At 38.3% G+C, this 26,886-nt stretch overlaps 1 protein-coding gene across 6 annotated transcripts in view; it reads right to left on the bottom strand.

Annotated features, from left to right (window-relative positions):
- Nucleotides 1-26,886, bottom strand: part of LRGUK (leucine rich repeats and guanylate kinase domain containing) — a 106,761-nt gene that overhangs the window by 68,862 nt on the left and 11,013 nt on the right. For 5 of the 6 annotated variants that reach the window (XR_013765805.1, XM_079151494.1, XM_079151493.1 and 2 more), the window contains exons 4-8: nucleotides 26,158-26,258; nucleotides 22,822-22,903; nucleotides 14,381-14,505; nucleotides 10,300-10,443; nucleotides 1,672-1,752 (exon numbers count right to left, since the gene is read on the bottom strand). Coding sequence is in view for 5 of the 6 variants with exons in the window: in XM_079151494.1 (XP_079007620.1) it covers nucleotides 1,672-1,752; nucleotides 10,300-10,443; nucleotides 14,381-14,505; nucleotides 22,822-22,903; nucleotides 26,158-26,258 (533 nt within the window). In the remaining variant the exon portion in view is untranslated. The remainder of the gene's footprint in view (nucleotides 1-1,671; nucleotides 1,753-10,299; nucleotides 10,444-14,380; nucleotides 14,506-22,821; nucleotides 22,904-26,157; nucleotides 26,259-26,886) is intronic. The other variant, XM_079151492.1, reaches the window with a different exon arrangement.

Below are 26,886 nucleotides of genomic sequence, written 5' to 3' on the forward strand. Positions count from 1 at the left end.
ATGAGCTCAGGCCTTTGGCCTGCCACCCCGGCCACCCCACACCCCCTACTAGGTCTCCCCCAGGCCCCACATATTAACAACTCAGATGCAGGCTGTGCCTTGTCATTTTTAAAGCTCTTCAAATGTGCAGATCTTATTAATCTCCCTGTGAGATAAGCAAGATAGGGAGGATTATCCTCATTTCTAAAGAGAAAAATGACTAAGCCTCAGAGAGGTGGTAAAGCATCTCATCTAAGATTTCAAGGCCAGTAGCTCAAACCTTGTTTTCTAATGCCAATGAGTTTCATTACTGCAAAGAATGAAATTTTGCTATTTATTATTATTTTACTGTCTTTGCATTTTTGTATTGATTTGTAACTTTCCTAATTAATTTCTCTTACAATAATAATTTATAAAATGAGTTCTTTATTACCCCCTACTATCTGCTCTATTAGGATTATCTGCCATTTAAAAAAATGTCATTATGTCTTTTGTACAAAGAAGCTACTTCTCTTTGAATGGCAAGATAATAGTGGATGGTGCCTTTTATAGATGAGAATTCACATGAATAAATATACAAAGGTATCTTTGACTTAGCTTCCCAGCACAGAGGAATGAGGAGATGAAAATGCTAATTACCCTGTTTTAATCATTACATGTTATAGACATGTACTGAATCATCATTCCTTATCCCATAACCAAGTACATTATGTCAACTAAAAGTGTTTCGGTGTCTTTGATGTGCTTCACACGTGAACACTGTGGGGAGGGTGTGCATACACCCCATTCCTGAAAGGGTGTGTGCTGTTTATTTACACACATTCTCAAATGCAGTTCAAGGATCAGCAACTGGGACGTGCTGACATTTTAAGTCCCACACCTCACTTTTTCAGAGATGCTTTTAAATTGTCTCCAACTATTCCGACAACAAGGGCTGTTTTTGTTTTTAAATCTTCCTTATTTTTTATTTTGCCTATTCACTTGTCCAGGCATATCATCTACTACATACAAGAAAGGCACACAGGGATGCATGGAGTCAAGAGTCTGGAAGCTCAAGTGAAGGAGAAGTCATAACACGGATGAAGGACAGATGGACAAGGAGGGGATGGAGGCCAGGAGAAAGGATCTATCAATGGAGAAAAAAGAGGAACCCAGCATCTCAGAGATTAAGAACTCCTAGGAGATATTTTTTTTTTTTATTCTATAATTATTTTTACAACCCACACCAATTTTAAGGCGATAGCCAAGCAAATCACTTCAGGTATTTAATCTTACACTTTCACCAACCCCATTATAAAATAGGAACCACGTTCTGTCTATACTTCCAGGGTCTTGTGTTCTCTGAAGTGAAAGGACACTGCTCTCCAGTCTCACTTGTTCTCTCCCACAATTCTAATGCCACCCAGGATGGGCCACAAGTGACCATGCAAAGTAAGTAAAGAACATTCAGTTCTGGTCTTGGCTTTTACTGACAGTGAAGCAGTACAGACAGTTTTTAGTCACGATATTATTTCTAGAAAAACAAGTCAATTTAGGTGCCACTTTACTTAATCTTACTAAGTGTTTTCTAAAAGACAGAGAAGGAAGATAAACTATTCACATTCCTGATGTTCTTTATCAAAAGTACTTCCTGAAGAAGACAAATGTTAATGTCCTCCTCCTTCCCCTCCCCTTATATAAATGAGCTCTCACCTGAATAGGATTTCTTAGAAGATTGAGAATTCGAAGAATAGGAAGATTTTCAATGTATTCTATTTCATTCAGTTCAGCAATCTGTTTAATCAAAGAAAAATATTAATAGACAATGCACAAAGGCAATAGGAAAAACAACACAATAGGGTCCAGTTTGGATTCTTGAATTCAATTTATTTTCAAAAATTGTCCTGTTGAATATTCAGATTTTTAACAAGAATTCCACAAAACTACACAGACGTGGGAGTTACTATGTGCCTCTTCAATAAATGTGAACACACAGCCACATTTTCTTCTTTCTGTTAAGTTAGAGAACAGTTGGCTTCCTTCTCACATTCATGTTTATTTTAAATAGAAACAGAATAGTACATAAAGTATAAAAACTGCACACACCTGATTACTCACCTGTCCCCCCCCCCCATTGATCCTTCCAGTCCTCCAACCTCCCTCCCCACCCTACTCCTTTGTGATTGGCTAAGCCCTCTTACTTCATATGCCTGTAGCTCTATCGTTTCCACAAAAGAGAATTATTTTAGGAAAGGTAAGAATTGAATATGGCATGACATATTTCTTGATGAGTGTCCACTATTTGCCTTAATTTTTTTTGGCTAACCTGTAAAATTTATTTTTTACACACATTTCTGTACCTAAAGTGGTTTCACAATTTTAAAAAGTAAGGGGAAAAAAAGATTGCCTGGCAGATCCTTAATTTAACCAACTTAGGTTGCAGCAGGCTTGAATCCTCCACTAAAGACAAATACTTTAAATTTTCTATAATTAGCAAAATTACAATTTTGTTGGTATAGATAGTGGAGTTTTCAGTAAGTTAATAGTCACTTTTTCATTTCTATTTTTTCCCAGATAATTTCTGCACACACTGTAAAAGCATTCCAATAGCAGGGTCTCCAATAACTCCTGAGTTCTGCAAATGCAAAATGCACTAAAATGTAAATTAGTCCCAATGTTAAGTTAGGAGATGAACATATGCATCATTCTCAAAGGGTGCCATTTTCAAAAATATAATATGAAAGACAAACTCCAAAGTTGCAATATACAACCTGCACACATCAATCTGGCTAGAGCAATGTTATACATGTGTTTTTCCATAGGATGACTAGGCAATCCATGATTAGACTGCCATTTGGATCATCTACAAGAAAAAGAGGCGAATTGTTTTACATTGTGTTATTCAGGAAAATAGAAAATAAACTTGATTCACATTGCTCCACTGGAACTTTTGAGTGGTGGATGATTTCCCTCTAGCATGGATCTCTTGTTCCTGAACCTAAAACAAACATGAAGAGGAAATGTGTTCCTGCATTCACCATGTCTCACCAACAAGTCCTAGCCACGTGCACCTATAGACACGGCTGGTAAGAGTGGAAATGGGTCCATTCTTTCAAAAGGGGAATCTGATGTATTGCCTTTGTAGAAGCTGTGGACCAGCTCTCCTAGTTCAAGGGTTTTACCTGGAGATCATCAGACAGGCAAAATTAGATAAAAGAACACTCAGTCTAATGTTATTAGTAAAAGTAAAAAGTTTCTAATTTCCCAAGAACTCCATTATTATATCGTTGATTCATAACACAGTTCCAGAGTAGGAACACCATGTATTCATTTTAGACAATTGTGACATCTATAGTGATTGACAAAGAAAGATCTTGATATGTTACAAACAACATGAATAGAATGATCATAGACTATATGATATTATATTACCACTAAGATGTCAGCTGGGATCAGTGGGATTTTGCAAGTCAAAGGGAGTTAACCTTCCTCCCAGTCCTCCTAAGGGTCTGATGAGGTTGGGAAGAAGGGAGCAACATCGGGTAGCCTGACTTCAAATCTCCACTTCTGCTGAATTAGCAAAGTACAACAGACACCAGTTACCCCGCGTGTGTCCCTGCTGCCTGCACAGCCTCATCCGGCAGCCCACACCTCCACCAGCCCACACCTCCACCCTCGTGTCTTTTCTCCAAGAGGCCACAGACCCAAGGCTAAGTATGTACCAGGCTTTTACAGAAGGTGTAGAAGGGACTATGGCACCCCAAATGACTTTAAGGGAAAATTTTCAGATACGTTAGACTGTTACAGAAACTTGAGCCATCTGCTGGCAAGAACGTCCTACCAGTACCTTCTCTAAACTCCTTGATTGACCTGTGGTGGCCATTGTCCAACCCCAGAAGTATACCAACTTCTTTTTTATGCCATTTCTTTTGTGGTCATGCTCTCCAAGCACCACTATTCTGAACTAAAGGAATCTGTTAAAGCCTTTTCCTTTAAAATATCTTAATATACACGTTATATGCTATCACACACGTGCGCGCACACACGTACTTAGGAGACATTAGGTGCAATAATTATATTTTTCCCACTGTTATGTACACATCAATCTGTGAAGAAAAGCAGTGTTTTTCAAACTGTAGGACTCTATCAACTTGATGACGGTGGTGTTGGTGGATAAATGCATTGCTGCATTAAGAGTCAACAGATGGACCAATCGAACAGTGAACCATAATCAGTGAGAAAAGTATTCGATAAAGGTATTGGTTAAATGAGTTAATGAGTGGGAACTATTTAGCATAATGTTGGGCATATACTCAATAAATGCAGCTGTTATCATCATACTACTGTTAGATATTGGGAAAAAAAGAAAATTTAAATTTTTGTTTCCATCATACCATAAAATAAACCATGGATTAAAAGTTGAAGAAAAACAGATGGAAAAGCTTCGGTGAACATCTATCAGATTTAGAATAAAGAAAGACTTCATAAAAATTATAAAGAGAAAAAAGGAGACAAGGGAAAATATCATTGTACTTTGTAAATTATTTTAATATGTATATCAAAGGTACCTTAAGCACAATGAAAAGCAAAAGATAAACTGTCATAAAGTAATTGGTAATTAAGGGCATGAAAAGACTATTTCTAAAAAGGAAATCAAAAGATTAACAAACAAAAAAAATTTAACCTCAAAGAAATTGCTAACAAACAGAATACAAAATACCATTTTCCTCTACCTACTGACATAATTTTAAAATGACATTTGTTGACAAAGATGTAGTAATATACTATAGCAGAGGTCTTAATTAGTATGAACCTGCAGGAAATATATCAATAGTATTTTAAATACACAGAGCCAGGAATGGTTATTTTCAAAAAAATCTATCCTCATAATGAAATATACACATAAAGAATACACACTACAACATTATTTTTAATAGCAAGTTGTAAACATAACAAATTTCAGTAAGTGACTCAGTAAATCCTGTTGTATGATATTCATTCGACAGAACATCTTTACTATTAAACAGATTTTTGAAATGCCTCCTTTTCATCCACAATCACTCTCGACTCTTCCCACATGCACCTTAAACACCAACCAAGCACTTGAGAGGCGAGAGGCAAATCTGAGCCCTCTTGAGCGCTCCCGAGAGCCCTGCATTCAGTCAACAAATACTCTTCCGTGCCAACAACGAACCAGGCATCGCACAAAGTGAATGAGATAAAGTCCCCGAGCTCGTGAAGCTAATGCTACAGTGGGAAAGACAAAAACTCTCCAAGTGGAACCCGCAGAACACAGGATATGCTGTCCTCTCAGGCAGTAGTAAGCACTAGTGAGAAATAAAGCAGTGTGGAGAGAGAGCTAACAGGCGGGAGCGGCAGACGCCTGAGGGCTCGGAGCATGTTTTCTGAGGGTGTGAGGAGCCACATGAAGCAGACAAGTGGCCTGCTTTAAAACCTTGGGGGAACCCCAGTGGAGATGCCGGATGAGATGCGCAGCCCCTGGAGTGGAAGTGAGCTCCGTCTGTGTGAAGATCCGACTGGGCACCCTCCCCCTCTTCTGTGAGGGAAGCTTCACTCCACACACTGCCCCTGGGATGCTCTCTCCTGCCCAGCGATGTGAAAAGGCCATTACAGGCCCTAGTCCCACACTGCTGGCCACAGCCAGCGGAGTGCGACTCCAGGGAGCCAAACTCGTCAGCATGAGGTAGGCAATGAGGATAGGGCATGGGCAGAGAGTGAAGTGGCTGGCCTTGATCTGAAACTCCAGAAAGTATTTGCAAAGTGATGAAGCAGATCAGGACCGGGTTCCAAGTGTGGCCCTCCCAGGGCTCTATGCCAAGGTTACCAGGAGAGAGAGGCACTGGGCAGTTTGTGCTATCTTTGCAAGTATATGGCGGCTCAGGTTACCCAGACTCGGCCAGCCCTTCTGGATAGAAAGAGGCCACAGGCCTCCAAAGTGGGCCTCCTTCCTGTTTGCATCCCATGGCAGGGGTGCCTTGGCCTGGTAAAATGGGGACTGAATTTAGCAGCAGATCTGATCATGCCAGCATCTCCTATACCCAGCTCAGGTGACTGCACCAATGTTGTCAGTCCCTGGAGGCCCCACGGACCCCAAGGAATCATCTAGTTCAACCTCTCTCTTCTTAGGCCTAACAAATGTAAATCAAGGGAGAGACCAAGTTCACTTAGATTGTGTTCCATTTCCCCCAAACTCCTTTTGTCCACAGACATAAACAGAAACACGAGCCAGGAGCCAATGAAGATGGGAGCAATGTTTGCCTGAGACAAATGGCATGTATCTCTGAACAACAAGGAGCAAAAAGTCCTCCGTGAGGAACTTCTAACCTGTACGAGGTGTCACAAAAGCAAAAAGTAAAATCATGGTCTTCAGCTGCCACTGTCTCCCTCGGTACTCTGGGAGATGGATAGAACACTCAAATGACAAAGACTAAGAGCGTGGGGGATATTGTCGTTACTTGGCATCAAAGTTCTTTCCTCACTTGTATTGCTTTATGAGTATTATCTTACTAATTCTTACAAAAACTTAGAAGAAAATGTTGGGGCTAAATCATGTGAAATGACGACTCTAGACTCAGGGAAGTGCCCCAGCATTCTCTAAGTCACTCCAGACCAATATCCCACTGCTAGAAGAAAGGTCGGGAGTCACACAACAGAGCTAACAGTCTTGGCTCAGTTCGAAAAGCTAGACATTATTTTTAAAATGGGCCGACAGTAACCACGTGACAAGGACAGACATTCAGGATGCTGGGCAGGTGCTACCATGTTTCAACCGTCCAAACAAGTAAACAGTGTCGATGCGAGTGCCACCAACAGGCTGGGCTCCCAACACCAAGTTCATCCAACGACAAGCAGAAGTTACGCTGTGTTTCTTTCACATGATAGATTTTCCATCCCCGAAACTTAGAATTCTCAGTTGTCCTGGAGAACTCTCTGAGGAACTCTTCAGATGGCTCAACAAATGTTTCAAAGTAGTGTCGGTTGCTCCCCAACCTGCCCAGTAGGGAGCCAGGGAATTCTGTTATTGTCAAGGACCCACTGTTAACAAAGGAGCTCCTTTTGGGACACTTTACTTTTTAATAGAGTCTCTTTAACATTCAAAAATTATAAAATGCTTCCTTCACTTGAGGATAACTTTTTTTTTTTTTTCTTTGAACTGTTCCAAAAGTAATTTGAAATATCTCTTGAAATGGAAGAGAATGATCTACAATTTAGAGGCGTTTGCAGATCTGCCTTCTCCAAGGTGGTCCACCGGCCTCGTGGAGTTACTAAGCACTTGCAGTACAGCGAGGGTGAGCTGAGATGCCACCTAAGCGTGTCATACATACCCAGTGTCAAAACTCAGTATGGGACAACAGAAGGCAAAATAGCTCGCGGGTAATTTTATATGTAGAGTATGTGCTGAAATGATCATATTTTGGATATATTAAGTAAAAGATATTATTAAAGTTAATTCCACCTGCTTCTTTTTTCCTTTTATTGTGGCTACTAGAGAATTTAAAATGAAACCTATGACTCTCCTGTGGCTCCTGCATTTCTAGGAGAGAACACTGTTCTGCAGCATCACACCATGCCCGATTCTGAAGGTGGAGGGGACTGGCATTTCATTTACTGTGCTGCAGAGAGCAAAACATTCTCTACTTGAGTTCTGGCTCTGCTGTTTGCTATATATAACTTTGGGCAAATTACTTAACTTCTCTGTGCCCTAGTGTCTTCATCAACAAAACAGCAATAATAGCAGGGTTATAACAAGGATTAAATGAGATATGTAAAGTGCTTAGACTAGTGCCTGGTGCATAAGTAGTCAGCAGATATGTCTAGATAATTTTATGACTGTAATTGTTGCTATCATTACCACTGCTCCTTTTCTAAATCATGAGATGCCCTAAGTTGAGATATAATGAGCTTATTCCAACTTTTCAACAGCCCCCATATATGTGTGAGAACCATTTTAAGCAAGAATTTAAAAAAAAAAAAAATCGGTCTTCCATGGCGATTGCATAAAAAGGGGAAAAATATATGAAATAATCATGCTGACTTCCTAAGAAACACAGCACAATGAACAAAGTTCATCCACTAGAATTAATTAAGAAGGGACCAAAACATCTTGATATACAAATCAAGTGAGATGAAGAGGAACAGGTTTTCTCTGATTAAAAATGCACTTATTCCCAGACCTTTATAACTAACTTTGACTTCCAGCAACCTGACAGATGACGTAAATTTGTCAGAGAAAGGGTCAGACTTAACTGATGAGCCGCATCGTGGCAAGATGGAGCAAGTCTCCACAGCATCACACCTTGCTCCACTGAGCACAGACCTCTCTCTCAGGCTCTGCCCAACTTTTCTTTCTCAAGAAGAAATAAACAAGCTGGGTGTGGTGCTCATCCCAATGGCTCGGGAGGCTGAGGCAGGAGGATTGAGAGTTCAAAGCTAGCCTCAGCAACTTAGTGAGGCCCTAAGCAACTCAGCAAGGCCCTAAGCAACTCAGCGAGACCCTGTCTTTAAATAAAATATAAAAAAGGGCTGGGGATGTAGCTCAGTGGTTAAGTGCCCCGGGTTCAGTCCCTAGTACCAAAAAAAAAAAAAAAAAAAAAAAAAAAAAAAAAAAAAGAAGAAGAAGAAGAAGAAATACACATGCAACTTCCTTCTGAACTCTTTCCCCTCAAAAATGTAATGAAGTATTCAATATGAACAAAATCACTTTATAGATCTCATTGCTTATGAAGTCAGCTACAGGTGCCAATTTAATAGATGACTAGGAGTACAAATGCTTTATTAAAAATAAAATGCAAGCTGGGCGTGCTGGTGCCTGCCTATAATCCCAGTGGCTCAGGAGACTGAGAAAGAAGGATCGTGAGTTCAAAGCCAGCCTCAGCAAAAGCCAGGCACTAAGCAACTCAGTGAGACCCTGTTGCCAAATAAAATATAAAAAAGGGCTGAGGATGTGGCTCATTAATTGAGTGCCCCTGAGTTTAATCCCCCATTTCCCACCCCCCAAAAAAAATACAATTAAGAGTGAAAATCAACTTATACAATTTTTACAATATATATTAAACCAGATGTCAAAATCTGAATAAGCCCAATTCCCAACTCATTATACAGATTAGGATCATATGCTATTGTTACCAACAGGACCTCCTTTTTTCATGGTTAAGTCTTTCCTGGGGTATTCACATTTTTAAAGTTTTTTATAAAATTGTATGTATTTGTCATGTACATGATGTTTTGAAATATATATAAATTGTGGAATGGCTAAATCTAGCTGATTAACATATGTATTACCTCACCAAGTTATCATTTTGTGGTAAAAACACTTAAAATCTACCATCTTGGCATTTTTCAAGAATACAATGTTATTATTAACTTAAGCCACTATGCTGTGCAAGAGATCTTATGAACATATTCTTCTATCAAACCGAAATGTTATATGCTTTGTCCAATGTTTTGGTCAGCTTTCTTATTGCCTGCGAGTGAAAGACCTGACCAGAACAATCGCAGAGCAGGAAAGGTTTATTTAAGGATTCACAATTTCAGAGATCCCTGTCCACAGACAGCTGGCTCCAATCCTCAGAGCTTGAGGTGAGGCAGGGCATCATGGGGGAAGAGTGTGGTGGAGGGAAGCAGCTCACATGATGATCAGGAAGCAGAGAGAGAGAGAGACTCCACTCACCAGATACAAAATGTATCCCCCAAGGCCACACCTGCAGTTCCCACCTCCTCCAGCCACACCCCACCACTTCAGGTCCCACTCAGTTAATCCCATCCAGGGATTAATTCACTGGTTGGGTTAAGACTCTCACAACCCAATCACTTCTCCTCTGAACCTTCTTGCACTGTCTCACACATGAGCTTGTGGGGGACACCTCACATCCAACCGTAACAGGCGACATGTCCCAAGCCCCTCCTCTGACACTCAACACTGGCACGGTCTTCTCTTTGAACCTAGGCAAGAGTGACGCCGGTCTGAGGCTAGTCCTGTCTCCACTCTCCTTGCTCCGACATTTCAGAGGTTACCAATGCCATCTTTCTACACAAAATTTCGCATGAGCACCTTTACTTCAGAAAACTGTACACATATGACTGAAGTTTAAACCTTTAAAACAATGTAATTAGCATCAAATTTTCAAAAATTATGAACTATAAATATTTATTTTTAAAAATGTTCTCTGGAACTACTGCTCTAAGAAATGTGCTAGAATAACATTTTTAAGCTGGCATTTCACGTGACAGCCCTTGAAAAGTCAATAAAGGGTGTCTGTGTTAACTCTCTAACGTGTCCTCTTAGGTAGACGTGGACACCAAGACCTAGGAGCACCGTACCTTGTTATCCTCCAGGTTGATCACTTCCAGGAGGTCATGATTCTCTAGGCCCTGGAGGCTGGTTATCTGATTATGGGACAGATCCAGGTTCTGCAGGGCTTTCAGATCCTCTAAACCTGTGATGTTCTCAATGTAGTTATTGCTCTAAAATGAACAAAATATATGTAATATTTTTAAAGCCTCTCATAAGAAAAGTTGCAATAGCAAATTTTCATTTTGGATACTTCCTCAAATCTCCTTTCAAAAACAGAACAAAACAATAAGGCATTCTCCCCACCTCATGTACACATTTCCATCAGTCACCCTTCGAAACACCCCAGAGAGAAATCCTAGTTTTTCAGCTGGAAGACTGGAATATTTTATCTTTGTTTTAAAGATGAGTATTCAATCAATAGGAAAGATGCTGGGTAGATTGAGCTTTTAACACTGCACACCTTCAGCCTAATGGCAGTATAACTCCATATGGATCTCTAGAAATATGGACTTAATACAATCCTTTCAACGCTATCACAATAAACCACTTGAATATTATAAGTATGTCCCACAAATACTTTGTTTTCAGAAATACTCTAAATCTAATCACATCATACCACAAAGGCAGTGGTAGTCTGCTGCTCTGGTGGCCTCCAGTGAATCCTGTCTTTAGTAATTCACACTCTATGCAATTCCCTTCTCTTAAATCTAATCTGGCCTATAACTTCCTGTAACCAAAAGAATATAACAGAAGTGTGCCAGTTTCAAGTCTAAGACTTAAGAAGGCTGGAAAGCTTTGCTTTGGGGTTTAGGAAGCCCTGAGATATCATGTAAAAACCCCAGCTACTCTACTGCAGAGAACTTGCAGAGAGGTCACCTAGAGAAATAGAAATCACATGGAAGAGTCCCTGGGACTAAAGAAAAAAAACTTAGCCATCCCACCATCCCAGCTGAGTCAAGTCCCTACCAATATGCCAGGTGAATGCAGCAAGTCCAGCAGAAGAACCACCCTGCGGAACCCAGCTCAGACTGTGGAATTGTTAGCTAATCAAAGTTATTTCTCTAAGTCATTACAATTGAGGTGGCCTGTTATGCAATGACAGATAACCAAAGTAAGTTCAATAATTCACACATGAGCATCTTCTCAGTGGGAATATAACAAAGATTTTGTACTCAAATGTCTTTTTTCCCAACCTCCATGTACTCATAATAATGAGGGATAACAATAATTTGTATTTTCTTATATATGTTTTCCATCATACTCTTTGTTTCTTGGCTTCCTTAGCCTCTAGGTATCAGAAATGCTATAGTAAAGTAAAATTAAACCTTTAGTTTGAGTTGAGAATTATAATAAAGAGTACTTTTGAGGTTTCAATGAATGACCTATTGTACCTATCCTTAAACTTTCAAAACTTTTAATAAGCATATAAAAACTGAAAAATAAAATTCTAATAATTTTTCCATCTACAATATTTTCACTAGTACAGGTTTCCTGGCACATTTAATAGCAAAAGCTCATTTTCATCCTATTTTTCATAAAATTTCACTTCAATAATGAGTCAGATTTGTGTTCATTAGTATAATTCTATGACTCCTTAAAACATGTTAATAGGATGTTAATAATTTATAAAGCTGGGTTATAGTGCATGAGGGCTTATTATACTATTTTTATTTTTTATGTTTGAAAAATACAATAATGGAAAGGAAAAAATATTCATAACCCCATTTACCAAAATGAAATCAAATTTCTTTCTGTTCACACTTCAAAAAAGTTATACAAAGCATAATTGAAAAAGGAAAGAAAAAACTAAGCTTAGTATCACATCCATATAAATTTAATGTATTGAAATAAGACCTCAATATCCTATTCAAAAAGTGCTCACACATCAAATTTATATACAATGCATTTTTCCCCAAAGAACTTTGAAGAGCTTTAGATATATTAGATAGACCATAATTCTTCTTCCCTGTGTCTCTGATGGCTTTCAAAGTGGTAGATGATACGAGCAGAGTGTTGCATAGGAAAGTTTAATTAGATAGCCTGTGGTCATAAAAGAAACCAGAACTGAGAAAATTTCTGAATTGCAAAATTTCTGAAGTGAGCATCAGCTAGTCAGAGCCTTTGCCCATTGCTGAAAAACTGACCTTTCCTCTAGAAGGGGACAGCCAGCTTCTGCATGGACGGTTCTTCCTGCTTGTTTTATGATGATTAGCAAACATAACACTTTTAGAGAGAAGCTATCTTCTTAAATAAATGAAAGACATTCTTAATCTACTGATTTGGGAGGGAAAAATCAAGTGGCTCTTAAGTTTGGAATGCACGGTCATTACTTGCTAAGACGCCAGGTGACAGAACAGCCCATCAGTGAACCACATTTCCCACTTTTCAACTTTTATATTTATCATAAAAGCCAAAGGTTGAGAATTAGCTCTAAACTGTAAATTCTTTTAAATCATAACAAAAGCAACTGCTTTTCTGATTCCATAAATTAAAAACAAAAGCATTAAAAACTGTAGAAGTAAATATGTATCATCTTATGGTATAAATCTTTTTTAAAACTTATTCTCAAAAATTTTAAGGACAAGGAAATATAGCATACTAAGTATTTTATAGTTCATTTTGGGTGATGGGAGCTCGGATTGGGCTAATCTATTTGCAGAAAAAATAAATATTTTATGCTTTTTCTAAAAACTGCTTTGAGAGAGACCTGTCAACATGGATTATGTAGTTAATGAAATAAACTCTGAGGATGAAAGTACTATGTGTCATTCTCAATAATGGGTTCAATTCTCATTTCCTTCAGCACCTCCATATCTCTTTCCACTTAAACTTCACTTAAAATTAGTGGGAATGTCAATGCAGACAAGATATATGTAGAAAGAAAAAGATTCTAAAAACTAGGAAATGAATGGTACAATATTGCTAATAATCCTTCAGATGATTATAATTTTAAAACATGACGTTCTTTTTGAATTTAAAATTTTCAATCCCATTTAACAAATTCATTTTCATTTATGCTTTGCAAACATGCCTTAATAGGCAGAAAACTTGAAGTCCCAGGTAAATTATTAAAACTTTCTGTCCAGTACCAGAATGCTAGTACTTTACCCTCACCTAACTCACTGCAGAGATGCTCTAAGCTCAGGGCAAGGAAAGTTATCACATAGGCAATCTTCAGTGATCTATGGTTAATAAGACAGGAATAGTATACCGTATATGTCAAAAATCTGCAGATGGCCCAAGATGTCATTTCAGACAACAGTTCAACGTCCTCCTGTGGGACAGTTCACATAAAAAATTGATAAGCTACATGCCTCACTGCTGGAAATGTTTCTTGCCCACCCTGTGACGGACGTAACAGCAAAATCATCTGCGGGTAGGAGGGAGGAGGAAAGGAAGCAGAAAGACATCTGGATATGCCACGAACAGATTATTGGCACCCCACATTAGAGAGCCATACTGTTATTTTTAAAAATATCATGTGTATCTCTGAGACTACTATCATCCTGCTTGATGTTTTTGATAAATGATCTCTATTTTCACTGAGTCATAGTCACATTGCATGTCATGTGGCTTAAAAAGAATGCTCTCCAAGGGAAAAACCAATCAAATTAAACATTCTGGTTGGAGTTGTTCAGTTGCTCTCAGCATGATTTCTGATTTACTAAAATGGGAGACTAGAATGTATTAATATAAATGGACTCGCAAAGTTCAGTGCCTAGAAAACAACGTGAGGTTCATTTGAAAGCAATAAAGTGTGAAGTGAAATAAATACTATGCTTAAATAAGATCTGATATTATTTTCCCAAATAAAATATTGTTAAATATTTTTTCATAATTGATCAAAGATAGCTTTCTTTCCCAGTTTTAAAAAGAATCAATCTTCTAAAAAAATTGAATTTGCCACCAAGTTAGAAAATCATGTTACGTTTTCATGGAATATTGATCATGTGTGCACACACACACTCACCAGACATAGAAAGAAGCAGACAAATGAAAGACAACAACATTTCACAAAGGAACTGGCTCTTTGTCTACTTGATAAGTAGTCATATTTCAGACACTTACTAAATATTAATTGCTACTTCTATAAAGAATAACACTTACCAGACAAAGTATTTTGATGGGTAATGAGTTTAAGCCATTAATTGTTGTGATCTTGTTGTTGGACAAACTAAGGTGGGTTAGGCTACTGCACATCTCTAGTCCTCTAATTTCTTCTATCTCATTGTCTATATATCACAACTGTTTAAGGAAAATGTTATTGAAAGCATTTTGAAGAAAAAAAATTGGTGTTAAATCATCACTAGAAAAAGCAGACAAGAGCCGACATAAAGATTACATGCCCAATATAGGATGAATGCTAAATCCTGAGATATATTTTTAATATAGAATATATGGCATTCTATATGAAATTAAATGTTTAAAAAATGCACAGTAGTATTTGCGTTCATATGAGACTCACTCAGTTGGCATGGAAGAACTCCCACAGAGCTCCAGAGCTGCCTCCTGGGCAGTGTTTCCCCTTGGTTAGTTAATGATCTCCAGGAGAAAGTCATGTGCTTTCCCCCAGCTAGGACTTCTGAACATGGGGTACACACACACACATGCACTCGCACGCACACACACACGCACAAGCACCAAGGTTTCTTATCTCTATAGAGTGGCAGCCTGGGAGGTGCCCTCTGAAGCAAATGGGTGGCCCAAAGACCAACACCTGTGACAGAGAGGGACAGCCCTTTCTGTCTGTCTATATTGGTTTTTCTTCCTTTAAAATAAAAGAGGCTTAAACTTGGCATTCTCCCATCAATTAAATTTCTTTACTCATTGCTAAAATGTTGACATTTTATCTTGTGTCCCTTCCTGTAGTCTCCCAAAGCTGCAATCTCAAAGTCACCAGTTCCACTCAGCTCTTTGTCCTCAGTCTCTCTGGACTGGAACCGCCCAGATTCAATGTCATGTTTCATCCAAGCTCAGTGTTCCCTCTCAAGTAGCCTGTGACACCACCAGTTCTCAGCTATTCATAATCTGTATGACATCCCATTATTCACGAAGACCTGGCATTTCTGCTTTAAAATATCTCTTTCATCATTCCTCCCTTTTTATTCACTCTCTGCCAACTTAACTCTCCTCCAGCACTCACCTCTAGTATCTATCATTCCTGTCTTCAAGTTCCCCACACCTGCAGTCAGAGGTTGATTTTTTCAAAATGTTGATTGGCTATCTTGTTTCAATTTAAGAAGTCTCATAGGATGAATTCCAATGTCCTCACTGACATTTAAGACCCTTTACAAAACCTACTTATCCAATTTCATCCCCATTATAACCCACTGAGAGTTCTCCATTTCTCCCATGCCAGTTCTCTCAATTCAATTGTTCTGGAATGTACCAAGAGCTTCTTACTGGCAGTCTCTCTCTCTCTCTCTCTCTCTCTCTCTCTCTCTCTCTCTCTGGAATGTACCAAGAGCTTCTTACTGGCAGTCTCTCTCTCTCTCTCTCTCTCTCAATAACAAAATGGGTGTTAATGAGCTATACCTCATTTTTATAAGGCACTGATCTCATTACTCACTACTAAATTACAATCACATGAAGCCAAGGAATCATGTCCTGTACCCCCTGGACAACAGCATGAAAATGGAAGATTCAAGGATGGGATTAAATTAAAAAAAAGCTAGGCCAGAGAAAGAGGTCAATAAGGAAACTAGATAAGAACATGTGGCTAAATGTACAGAAATTCCTCATTGGTTTCCATTGCAATCTCTGGGCTGAAGCACAGCTCTGTTGTGGTCAATATGCATTTTCAATTTGACTTCCATAAAGCTCCCTGCTAGAACAGTCCCACAAATAGATATTTGTGGTCACAAACATTATCCTTTCTGCTTCTGATTTCTTTGTACTGTTCAAATAATTACTCTAAAACTAGAACAAAGACCAGATCTTTGTAGATATGAATTATAACAAAAGATGGGTATAAATATAGGAAAGATGAAATTAAACTACCTCACACAGCTATGGATGAAATAAAATACCCTTGAAACAGGCAATGTTTGACAACAAAAACAAGGCCATGAAAACCTCAACTGACCACCTTCCTCAGCTATTTCAGGAGCATTTGTGTCCTTGTAACTCTTTTACAACCAAGATGAAGATGCTCTGAATCATGGCAGAGTAACTCAGATACTTGTGGGTAGCTAGGTGGGAACCTGGTCCCATGGGAAACAGGCAAAGGTCAGAAAACAAGAAGTCACAAATCCTGATACTAGGAATTGGAAGCTTGTTTATTGGGTCCACAGTAATTTTCCCGGACATTCGAGGATACCACAGCTCCCTTGCTACACCCAGCTCCCTCGCGAGATTTGCTGCAGCCAGTCATGTGTCCAGAAGTAAGTATCGCGAGGATAGAAAGAGGAAAGCAGATGTCTTACTTCAGCGTGGTTCCTGCAGGCCTCACCCACTGGCAGTCCTGGGAGAAAGAGTAAGGAACTGACTGAACACCCCTGCTCAGAAATATGCTCCTCTCAGAAAAACTCTCCTCCAGTTTCCCAGTTCTTCACTGCAGGCACTGGGAATTAGCCAGATTGCTGAGTAAAGAGCACGGCTGGCCCACCAAGTACATGGGTTCCACATCCTCCCATTCAGCCAACCAAGGACTAAAAATATTTTACAAAAACAAAATTACATCTTTACTGAACAGTATAGACTTTCTTCATTGTTTTCTTCTCAACAATACAGAACAACTATTGAGTACTAAAAGTATTCTGAAGATGAATTAAAATTATGGGTCTATGTGCCTAGGTTATATGCAAACATTAGGCCACTGTATATAAGGGATTCGAGCATCTATAAATTTTGGCATCTGAGGGGGGGTCCTGAAACCAATCCCCCAGAGATACAGAACTATGGCTGCACTTGTTACAGTGGACTAGTTTGCCCCCTAATTGCGCTAACATTCACATCACACATGGCTGCCAGTGACGATGATTGTCAACACACCAGACTGGGCCATAGAGAACTCTTAGTTGGCAGTTTGCTTTCAGGAACACCTTTATCTCTCCAATCTCCTGCTTTCTTATTTTAAGAACCTTCACAGAATGTAACTTGCCCTTCTTCCTAACATTATTCTTTCATGTTCTTTCTTAGGTCTTGGGAGTTTCTGATAAGCAAAAGTATAATCTGATAAATCACTTAACTATTACAATGAATTAGTTTACTGAGTTAATCCTCTTAGGTATATTATAATTTTAAAAGATGGCTATCAGGAAAGACTCCAGGAACTGAAAATCATCATATTGCCATCCAACGCTAAAGTTTTGCCATTCTGTGAATAAATCTCTCACGGTGGAATTTTAGATCCTTGTGGAAACTTGAGGGGAGAACCCTGTGGCACTTTAGCATAACTTTACAAATAGGGAAAAATCCTAACAATATATTTTTACATTTTGGCAATGCTGTCAGTACTTCTCAAATGCTTGACATGAATTATTCACTAGTTCAGTATTTGCTCTTATTCATTTGTCTACAATCATAAAATATGGTTCAGGTGTATAGAAAACAGTTACTGAGAAATACGTAGGAAATCCATCACAGTTCTCTTAGTGGGGAGAACCACAATGATGGCTTTAAACCTGAAGATCTATATCACCTTACCAGTGAAAAATGGGCTTTTCTACAGGAGTGAATCTAAGAAATGAAACGTGCATATAGTTTAAATGGCTATGCAATAAAAGTAGTAATTATTCAATGAATCGCAATATGGGAAAACCAACTTAATTCCAAAGACTAATCTCAGTTCAACCATTTACCAGATGATTCTGGGCAAGTTCTTGACCCTTCCTGAGTCTCAGGCTCCTTTGCCATTAAATATATAAAATAACGGTGAGCCCTAGATGATCTCTAAAATCCTATCTAGATTTAAATCTCTATGAATCATTTTTTAAATTCCATGATTTATAATCCTAAAATACATTCTAATCAATAACCAGCCAACGCTTATAGGTAAAGAATAAACTGTATCTTTGCTTAATAAGCACATCTACTTTATCTCAGCAAAATTTCTTATCTTGCAGTTTAGGATGAGTACAAATTAATCATCAGTTATCTATCAGTTATCAGGACAAAATAGCCTAATAAGGGCTGAGGATACAGCTCAGTTGGTAGAGTGCTTGCCTCGCATGCACAAGGCCCTGGGTTCAATCCCCAGTACCATAAAAAAATGAAATAAAAAAAAGAAAGAAAAATAGCCTAATAAGATAAATTTAAAAATTGAGTCCTCAGGGTTTAAAATTCACTCTGAGGTATTGCTATAATTTACTATAATCACATTGTCAGTATCACTAGCTTGATTAACTGATTGACTTAGATAATAATTCTCAAAGAAATTAATTCAGATATTTTGGGTTCTTAAATTTTTATGTGGAATTGAGTTAACCTCAATGCTTGATTTATCATTGGCCATAGACAGCCTTTTATAATCTTCTAAAAACATAATAGGAGGTGAGATGTAGCTCAGTTGCAGAGCACCTGCCTAGCAAGTTAGAGGCCCTGGGTCACCCCAACCCCCCCCCCACACACACACTGCACACACGCACACACACACACACACACACACACACACATATAAAATGAACATTCATGAAACTACTCTCTCACCCCAGCACAAGAGCAGAACACTGGCAACAACTTAAACCTGCCTCTGCACTCTGCTCCTATTGAATCCTCATGTCTGAGATCTGGTAGAGATCATCACTATGCTGGATTGTCTGTTTCTTCTTCCCTTCTCTGTTTAGTTTCACACCTAAATTGTATTTATTTCAAACAAAAGTGATTTTTATTGCTTCATGGAGGTATATTTTATTCATTGTAACTACCGTATGATGTGTTATTGTGTGACTATAGTATAATTTGTGCTTTCTCTTATCAGTGAGCATTTGAGTTGTTCCAATTTTTGCTATGACAAGCAACACCACTATGGACGTTTATATACATGTCTCAGGTGCATGCACGCTAAACTCTGCATATGCAGGAATGAAAGTGATAGGTCATAGTAAATTTGGATGTTCAACTTTATAAGATAATAAAAAATTATTTTCCACCTACTAACAAGGTAAAAAGAAATCTTCTTGCTCCCCATGTTCTCGACACTTGCTTAGTATTTTTAGATTTCTTAAATTTTGCCAATGAAATGGACATAATCAATGTCTTGTAGTTTTCAGTTTCATTTCTTTGAAAGCAAATGAGGTTTATCTGATTTGTTTCCTGTAAGGTTCTTTTTACATCTTCGCACATCTTCTCATCCAGGGTCATGGGATATATTTCTCTAAAGTCTTCAATATCCTTCAAGAAAGTTTTATTATGTCTCCCCCCATGTCCTATTCATCCTTAATAAGATTCATGTTTGTTGCTCTCGTAAATGGTGTCTCTTGTGTTTTCCAGTTCCTTGCTTCTGGTATAAAGAAATGCAATTGTTTTCTGTTTATTGAAGTCATATCCAGCCACCTTGCTGAACTCTCAAAAACTCTATTATTTCAAGTGCAAGTTCTTTTTTATATTCTCTGTTGCTACACATGTCATTTGCAAAGAATGACTCTTATTTTTTTCCTTCCAAATTTTATACATCTAATTTCTTTCCCTTGGTTTAGGGTGTTGGCTAAGACCTCCAAAACAACAAGGGGTAAAACTTGCAATGGTGGGCATCTTTGCCTTGTTCCTGATTTTAAACGAGAATGCACAGAACCCATTTCCCAATTAGGATAAAGTTTGTTTAAAATATTTTTGTAGACATTCCTTAATAAGTAAAGAAAATCCCGTTACTAGTTTACTGAGAGTTTTACTGTGAATGAGTGCTGGGTTTTCTTAAATTTTATTTATATATTCGACTTCTTTAAGGATCATAAAAGCTTATTTTCCCTAATCTGTTAGTATAGTTAATAAGATTTACAGATTTTCTAATATTATACTACCCCTACATTCCTGAGATGAATGCATGTTCACAGCATCTCACCAAAATTTTTTAATACATTATCAAATGCAGGTGCCACTAACTTGTTTAGGATTCCTACATTTATATTGTGAGTGACAGGCTGTACTTTTCCTTTCTCTTGGAGTTCCTTGTCTGGCCTGGTCATCGATGTAACCTCATTAGAATGAACTGTGGATACGTCTTTTATTTGTAGTGTTTGAAAGAAATTATTCATTGTTGGAAGGTCTATTCTTAAAATTATGGGTATGGTGGAAACTTTTTGTAGGAAGATTTTTAATCTAGTTAATTTTAATTTGGAAGAACTACTTTTTTATGAATTACTTTTGTAGTTACAGGACTACTCAGGGTTTCTAATTCCAAATGAATGTTTAGATTTAAAATAATTTCTGGGCATTTGTCCATTTCATCTGAGTTTTTAAATGTACTAGCATAAAACAGAATCTCTTTTTAATCTCCAAGTAGTTTAATCATTTAAAAAAAAACCTAATCTGGTACATTTTCCCTCCAAATAGATTAATCTATAATCTTGCCAGATGTATATTTTGGTTTCAACTGTCCAAACTTATAAGCCTCACCATCTGCACCATGTGCAATATGATTTACTGGAAGAACAAAAGACTGGAAGAACAGTACTGAGTACTGTTTAGAAACTAGCCTACTATCTTTTCAAAACTACCGATATTTAAGTTTATTTTATTAGTAGCCCATGAAGAGTAGATTGTTCTGGCTATTTGTCTTTGCAGTCCTTTTTCAAACACAGGTGAGTGGTGGTGCCATGCTATACTTTAATTAGATGCCCATATTCTGGATTTTGATTGGTTCTGATGTAATAATTACAGCTGACTTGCTTCAGTGATAAAACTCGATTGCTACTTCTGATGTGAAGTTAAAAAATATAAACTTCTTTCTTCATGATATTTGACACTTATAAAATCATAACACTTGAACTTTTTTAACAGGGAAATCTAAATCTATATGTTAATTAAGATCCTCATGGTAGAAATGTATTCCCCATTTTGAGTCCAGAATAATAGGGAGTTGTTTTCTTTGACAATTTCAGGATGCACACGATGAATACTTTTCTGGGGAACAGAGCTCTCCATATCAAACTCCACACTGTCATGTCTGGGTACCCTGAAGGCTGAGAAGGGGCTCTGGATGCTGAGGCCCTTCTGGAAGGCAGGAGTTTAAGAAGGCAGCTGATTCTAGACCAGGGCTTCCCAGGCTCAACGTACACTCAAATTGTCTGGGCATCTTGTTGAAATGCAGGCTGTTTGTAGCATTCTGGGGTAGAGCCCAAGAACCTACTTCTCTAAGACATTTCAGGTGATACTGACACTGGTTTCCCTGGGAAGCACTCTTCCATATGGTCTAAGGTGACTGGATTTTTTTTAGCCACATGGCTTCTGAGCTATCAGACTCATTCTCTTTGAAAATTCAATAGATATGATACTCAAGCTTTAAGTGAAGGTTTAATGGAGACATGCTGCTAATGTGTATTTCTAGTTTGTCACTGGAACATTCCATTTGGATCATTATTTGATTTCTCTATTAGGCTACAATCAGAATGTGCCCATGTCAAGAGCACCATTTAAATGTCCCTTAATTGCTTGTTGTCACATATATGTTCTGCAGAAATGGGGCTATGCTCTAGCATTCCATTATATATGAATAAAAGATTTCTCTACAAAATATGTTTTCAAGAAAATGTACCTTCTGTAATCTCAGCATTACAAACAAGCTACTGCCACCTCCCTGGAATGAAGTACCCAGGGGCAATCAACTCATGCCCCATTCTGCTCTGAAGAATCCTCAGGTGGGTGGAAAGATGCCTAGAGAGAAGTCACTGCTCCCTTATTACCCAGAGAAATCAGTCTCTGGTGTAAGGAGACTCAAACTCATTAAACTCACAGATCTCCAAGTAACTAACCTGTTAGGCCCCAGAAGTTGCAGCTAACTTTAGGAGTTCTGTCTGCATGGGATTCATGCAAGAGGTACGTTCCCAAAGTTGGTTGCAAATCGAAAGTTGTTTTTTGTTTTTGAGTGAAAGCATATGTTAAATATGCTAGAGGGGTGGAGGGTATAGCCTAAAGGTAGAGCCCTAGCCTAGCACACTCAAGGCCTAGTTGATCCCCAGCCCTGCACACAGACAGACAAACTAGAGGGGTTTGCTTTATTTAAGGGAAACTTAGTATGAATTCTCTTGCAAAATAAACACCACTAATTTCCCCTATGAAAATATCTGGATTTTCAAATGCTGAATTTAAGTACTTTTGAAGAAATTCATTCATTCTGGTTCTAGAATTAAGAATAAGCCTACATTCATCAGGACTATCTTACTTCTCAGGAGAAAGATGCTCTTGGCAAGCTCTAGAACTGCTCTTGCAGTTTTATTCCTTAGTAAATAAAATCTTCATCCACTTTGTGAATATCAATTTTTAATCGTTTAAATGAGTCACATTTCTAGTACATTACACATCTGCTATTATTCCATGTCATCTGCCACACATTGTTTGATGGAGCTAGTAGCTATTAACCAAATTTCCCCCTTTACTCATTCAAAGGATACTATCCAAAATCAGTTTAGTGAGAGCATGATATGCCGATAAATCGCACATTTCAGAAATTTGATTGTTGGAAAAATCCACCGTCTGGAGAGAAAAAGAGAACATGTTACCCACTATTTTTCATTCGTATTCACCACAGTAATTATTTGCGTGAGAAGGTACTTCTGTAATTTCTGCACAGCTCTAGTTAGAATCCGCTACTGAAAGAACACGAAGGCTAAACCATTCATGTGTCTCTAAGTTTTCTAATAGTGTCCTTTTTCCTTGACTTTGAGGGACAGGAAGTGGGAGAGCCCTTCCTCATGGCCCACAAGGACATCCCCATGACCCAAAGGTCTCACTTTTGCAGTTGCTCTCTTCTGTCCACATTAACTTCAAACTGCCTTGGTCTTCCTTCACGCTTACCTCAGTCCCACCCTGACCACTGTCAGGCCTTTCATCTTCTCCAGCACCCACTGAACCTCTCTCCCTTCACTTATATGTTGTTCTTGTTTCCCTGTCCTTCACCTTTTCTTTTCCTATCTCAGTATATTCTCCCACTTCACACCCTAATTGCTGGAATAGTCCTTTTTAGTCATCCCTCAGGTCACCCCCTTCAACTCTATATCCTTTCTCAAAATTGACAATTTAAGGTAGGCATTTTCAACCACATCTGTTGTTCCTAGTCAAAAATATGAAACTAGGGGCTGGGAGTGCAGCTCAGTGATAGACACCTGTCTTGCACAAGAGGTCCTGGGTTTCGTTCCCAGGAACAAAAAAAAAAATATGCGACTAAAAAAATTACAATAACTTTGTTTAATTATTCACCTACTTTCAAAGATAACATATATTAAAATAAACCCCACATTCTTTTAGACATTGCTTTAATAACTTGCTGGGCACATTGAAATCACTTTCTGGAAAACTATCAAGCAATTTATACAATAAGCACTATTCTTAAGTTATTATGCTCTTTAAAGCCATGATGCCAACCCCCAAGTTCACTAAGATTATTTTAGCAATGCACTCAATACTAAATATTTTCAATGCTAAAACCTTTTTATATACTAAACACTAGAAAAATTTGAACTCAAGCACCAAGAGTAGAAAACTGGTTAAGTCAATTATAATATCATAGTAGGACTACAGTCAATAAAACACAAGTTTGTAAACCACGTGAAGAAATAAAAATGGGCAAATAAAACATTAAGTTAAAATTCTGACCACAAATTTATACATAGATGAACGGCAGGTAAGTAAGTCGGCTGCGCATGACGTAAATGGAGTTCAAGGTTCACTTTTTTCTTCTATATAATAATGCTGGGTTATAAATAAACATCATTGTATGGGCTTACTTGTACTTGCCACTTTCATTCTAGTGCTGTGGCATGCCATCTAACCACACCTCTGTCAGGGCTGTATGCCAACACTATGCCCTCTATGCACCTATGATGTTAGGTTTGTTGAGAGATTTTAAAGGGGTCATGCAAGTGCTCTGACTCTCATTGGAAACTGGAGCTTACAGGAAGTACCCATCAAATCAAATTAATGTTTTTTCACCTACTAAAAGCAAAATCAGTCTAATAAATACAAAAAGAGTACATGTGTAGGCCCCTGCTCTTTAGAAAGGAAATGCATGCTCTCTGCTTGGCAGCACAAGGCTCACAGAAATGAAGTGAAAGAGAAGTAATCCTCTCAAGAGGTGGAACGTAGTTCTACCCAAGCCTGACTTACAGGAAAGAAATGGGCTTTGGGGTCTCAGACACCGAGCTCAACCTCAGTTCCCTACCTCCCAGCAAAGGCTAATAAACTTAACCTTTCTGTGCTTCAGGATCCATACCTATAATATGGGACAGAACCAGCTGGCTCACAGCTTTATGGGGAGGGTTAAACAAGAAGATTCATTGAAAACACGGGCCGTCCTCAACCACTCCTTCCCAGGTCTGCACGGAGCTCATACAGGTTGATAAGCTCAGTCAGGGCATTCGGGTCCTTGGCAAACCCTTCTCTAAAGTTACCAATATGTTTGCTCTTAATGCTCAAGGCAGTTGGAACCTTAAAGATGGGGCATATGATTCATTTTACTGGTTTGTGGGGTCTCTGGGGGAGGGGGCAAGAGAAGGTGTGAATGGAAGAACAGCCCGTGCTGCCATGACTTATTTCCCCGGGGCTCATGCAAGGTGAGTGGGGCAGCAGAGAAGAACCACAGCCATTCTGCAAATGCAGCCTCAACACTAAGTACAAAGAGGCACTTCGTGTGGCTTATCTGGACAAAGCAATGGCACCCCGCAAATAACTGCAATTTCAAAGGAGGAAAATATACTACTGACAAAGGCTGAGTGATGTGAAGCAATAGAAGAAAATTAAGGAGTCTCGCTGGCAAAATGGACAATGTCAGATTCTTGATTTCAAACATTTTCGTATGTGTGCCTCAGTTAGAGCTAAGTTAATTGATTTGTAAATAAAAGAGCATGAATAGATTTAAAAAGGCAATAGCTGATGTCCATTTCTTAAAATAATTTTTTATTAAATACTTAAGTTCAATAGAAGAAAATTAATCACAAGCTCTGTGGTGATGGCTCCCAAATTTGTCAACACAATCTCTGGCAGGAGATAAAGGCACTGGTACGTAATTCTTAAAATTCCCCCAGGTGATTCCAATGGGCAGAAAAGTTTGGGAAACACACCCTGTGACCTCTCTACTTAAGTAGGGCCCATTGGACCAGCAGCCACACAACGCCCAGAAGGCTACTGGGAACCACAGTCCCAGGTTCCCTCCCCAACTGCCAGGTCAGAATCTCATTTTTACAAGAACCTTGGGTGACTTGGGCACACATGGAAGCAGAAGACACACCTCCCTACAGCACAGCAAACTGTCCCCAAACCAGAGTTCATTTCTGCTTCAGAAGTACAAGAGCAAGTCCAGAGAACAAGAAGGAAGGTCTGAAACATTCTTTTCTTAAAAACTAAAGGTTGAATAAATAATAGGGAGAAGTTGGAGCCCCCCAGAAAAATTTCCACAGATTTTCCAGATACAGAATTTTTCAAATACAAAATTATTTGCTATAATGAAATGCAATAATGACTATTATCTAAATAAGAGCAAGAGGAAAACAGAAGGAAGTTAGTTCTTTGAACGCTAGATTTTCACAAAGCTTCCTTTAAAAACTCTATTTTTTGATAGGCTATCTCCCTTTTGCAAAATCAATGATATACAAATATTTCATTTTTATTTCAATTCGGATATACTACCCCTCCACCTTACTATTTCCGAATGCTCTATTTTAGTGCTATTTTGCTTATTTAATGTACTTTGCAAATCACTTAACATATGTAATTAGTGTATTGATAAAGTGTACCTTGAGATTTTTGGGTGGCTTGAAATTGAAGAATGAAGTCAGTTTATTTTGAGAAGCATTAAGTTCTAGAAGATAAGGCATGCAACTCACACAAGACAAATCTGGGGGGGAATAGATAAGAATAGGTAAGCAACAAAATAACTAGAAAAAGTCATTAAAAACAGTGAGGTTACATCAGAATATTTTTAAAATTATGCTAGTTGTAAGCACATCTTAAATATTCCAAATGAATGAAATGAGTAAAGCCAGGAGTGTGTGAAATTAAAAAGAAAAAAAAAGGTTTGGAAAACTCTATGCACCAACAATTTAACTCCCCCCCCCCCCCCCCCCCCCCAGAACTTGCCTACCTCTTCCATCTCCCTATTTCCAGGACCACCAATGGCTGGGGCCTCCAGCATATTCCTACTCATCCTCCCACAATCTGTTTCAAAAATTTCTAGCCTTAGAGGAAAGGATGAGAAACTAAAGATTTAGATAATCCTCTTGATAATTAGCCCCTAAATAACTGAATTAGGTCTTTTCAGAAGATTGGAAATGCCACAATTAGGAAACTCTCTTTGTTGTAAATTCAATTTTGTTTTAGTTGGACTTAATCCTAAATCTCATTAATTATTTGAAGTGATTTAAAGCATTGCTATTATTTTATTTTGATTCTGGATTGGTTCAAAATTACCTCTGAATTTTGCATTTTTTCCCAAGCAAATATCCTGAAATACAAAGTATTTGTAT

This window comes from Sciurus vulgaris (genome assembly GCF_902686455.1).
Source record: "Sciurus vulgaris genome assembly, chromosome: 8".
Lineage (NCBI taxonomy): Eukaryota > Metazoa > Chordata > Mammalia > Rodentia > Sciuridae > Sciurus > Sciurus vulgaris.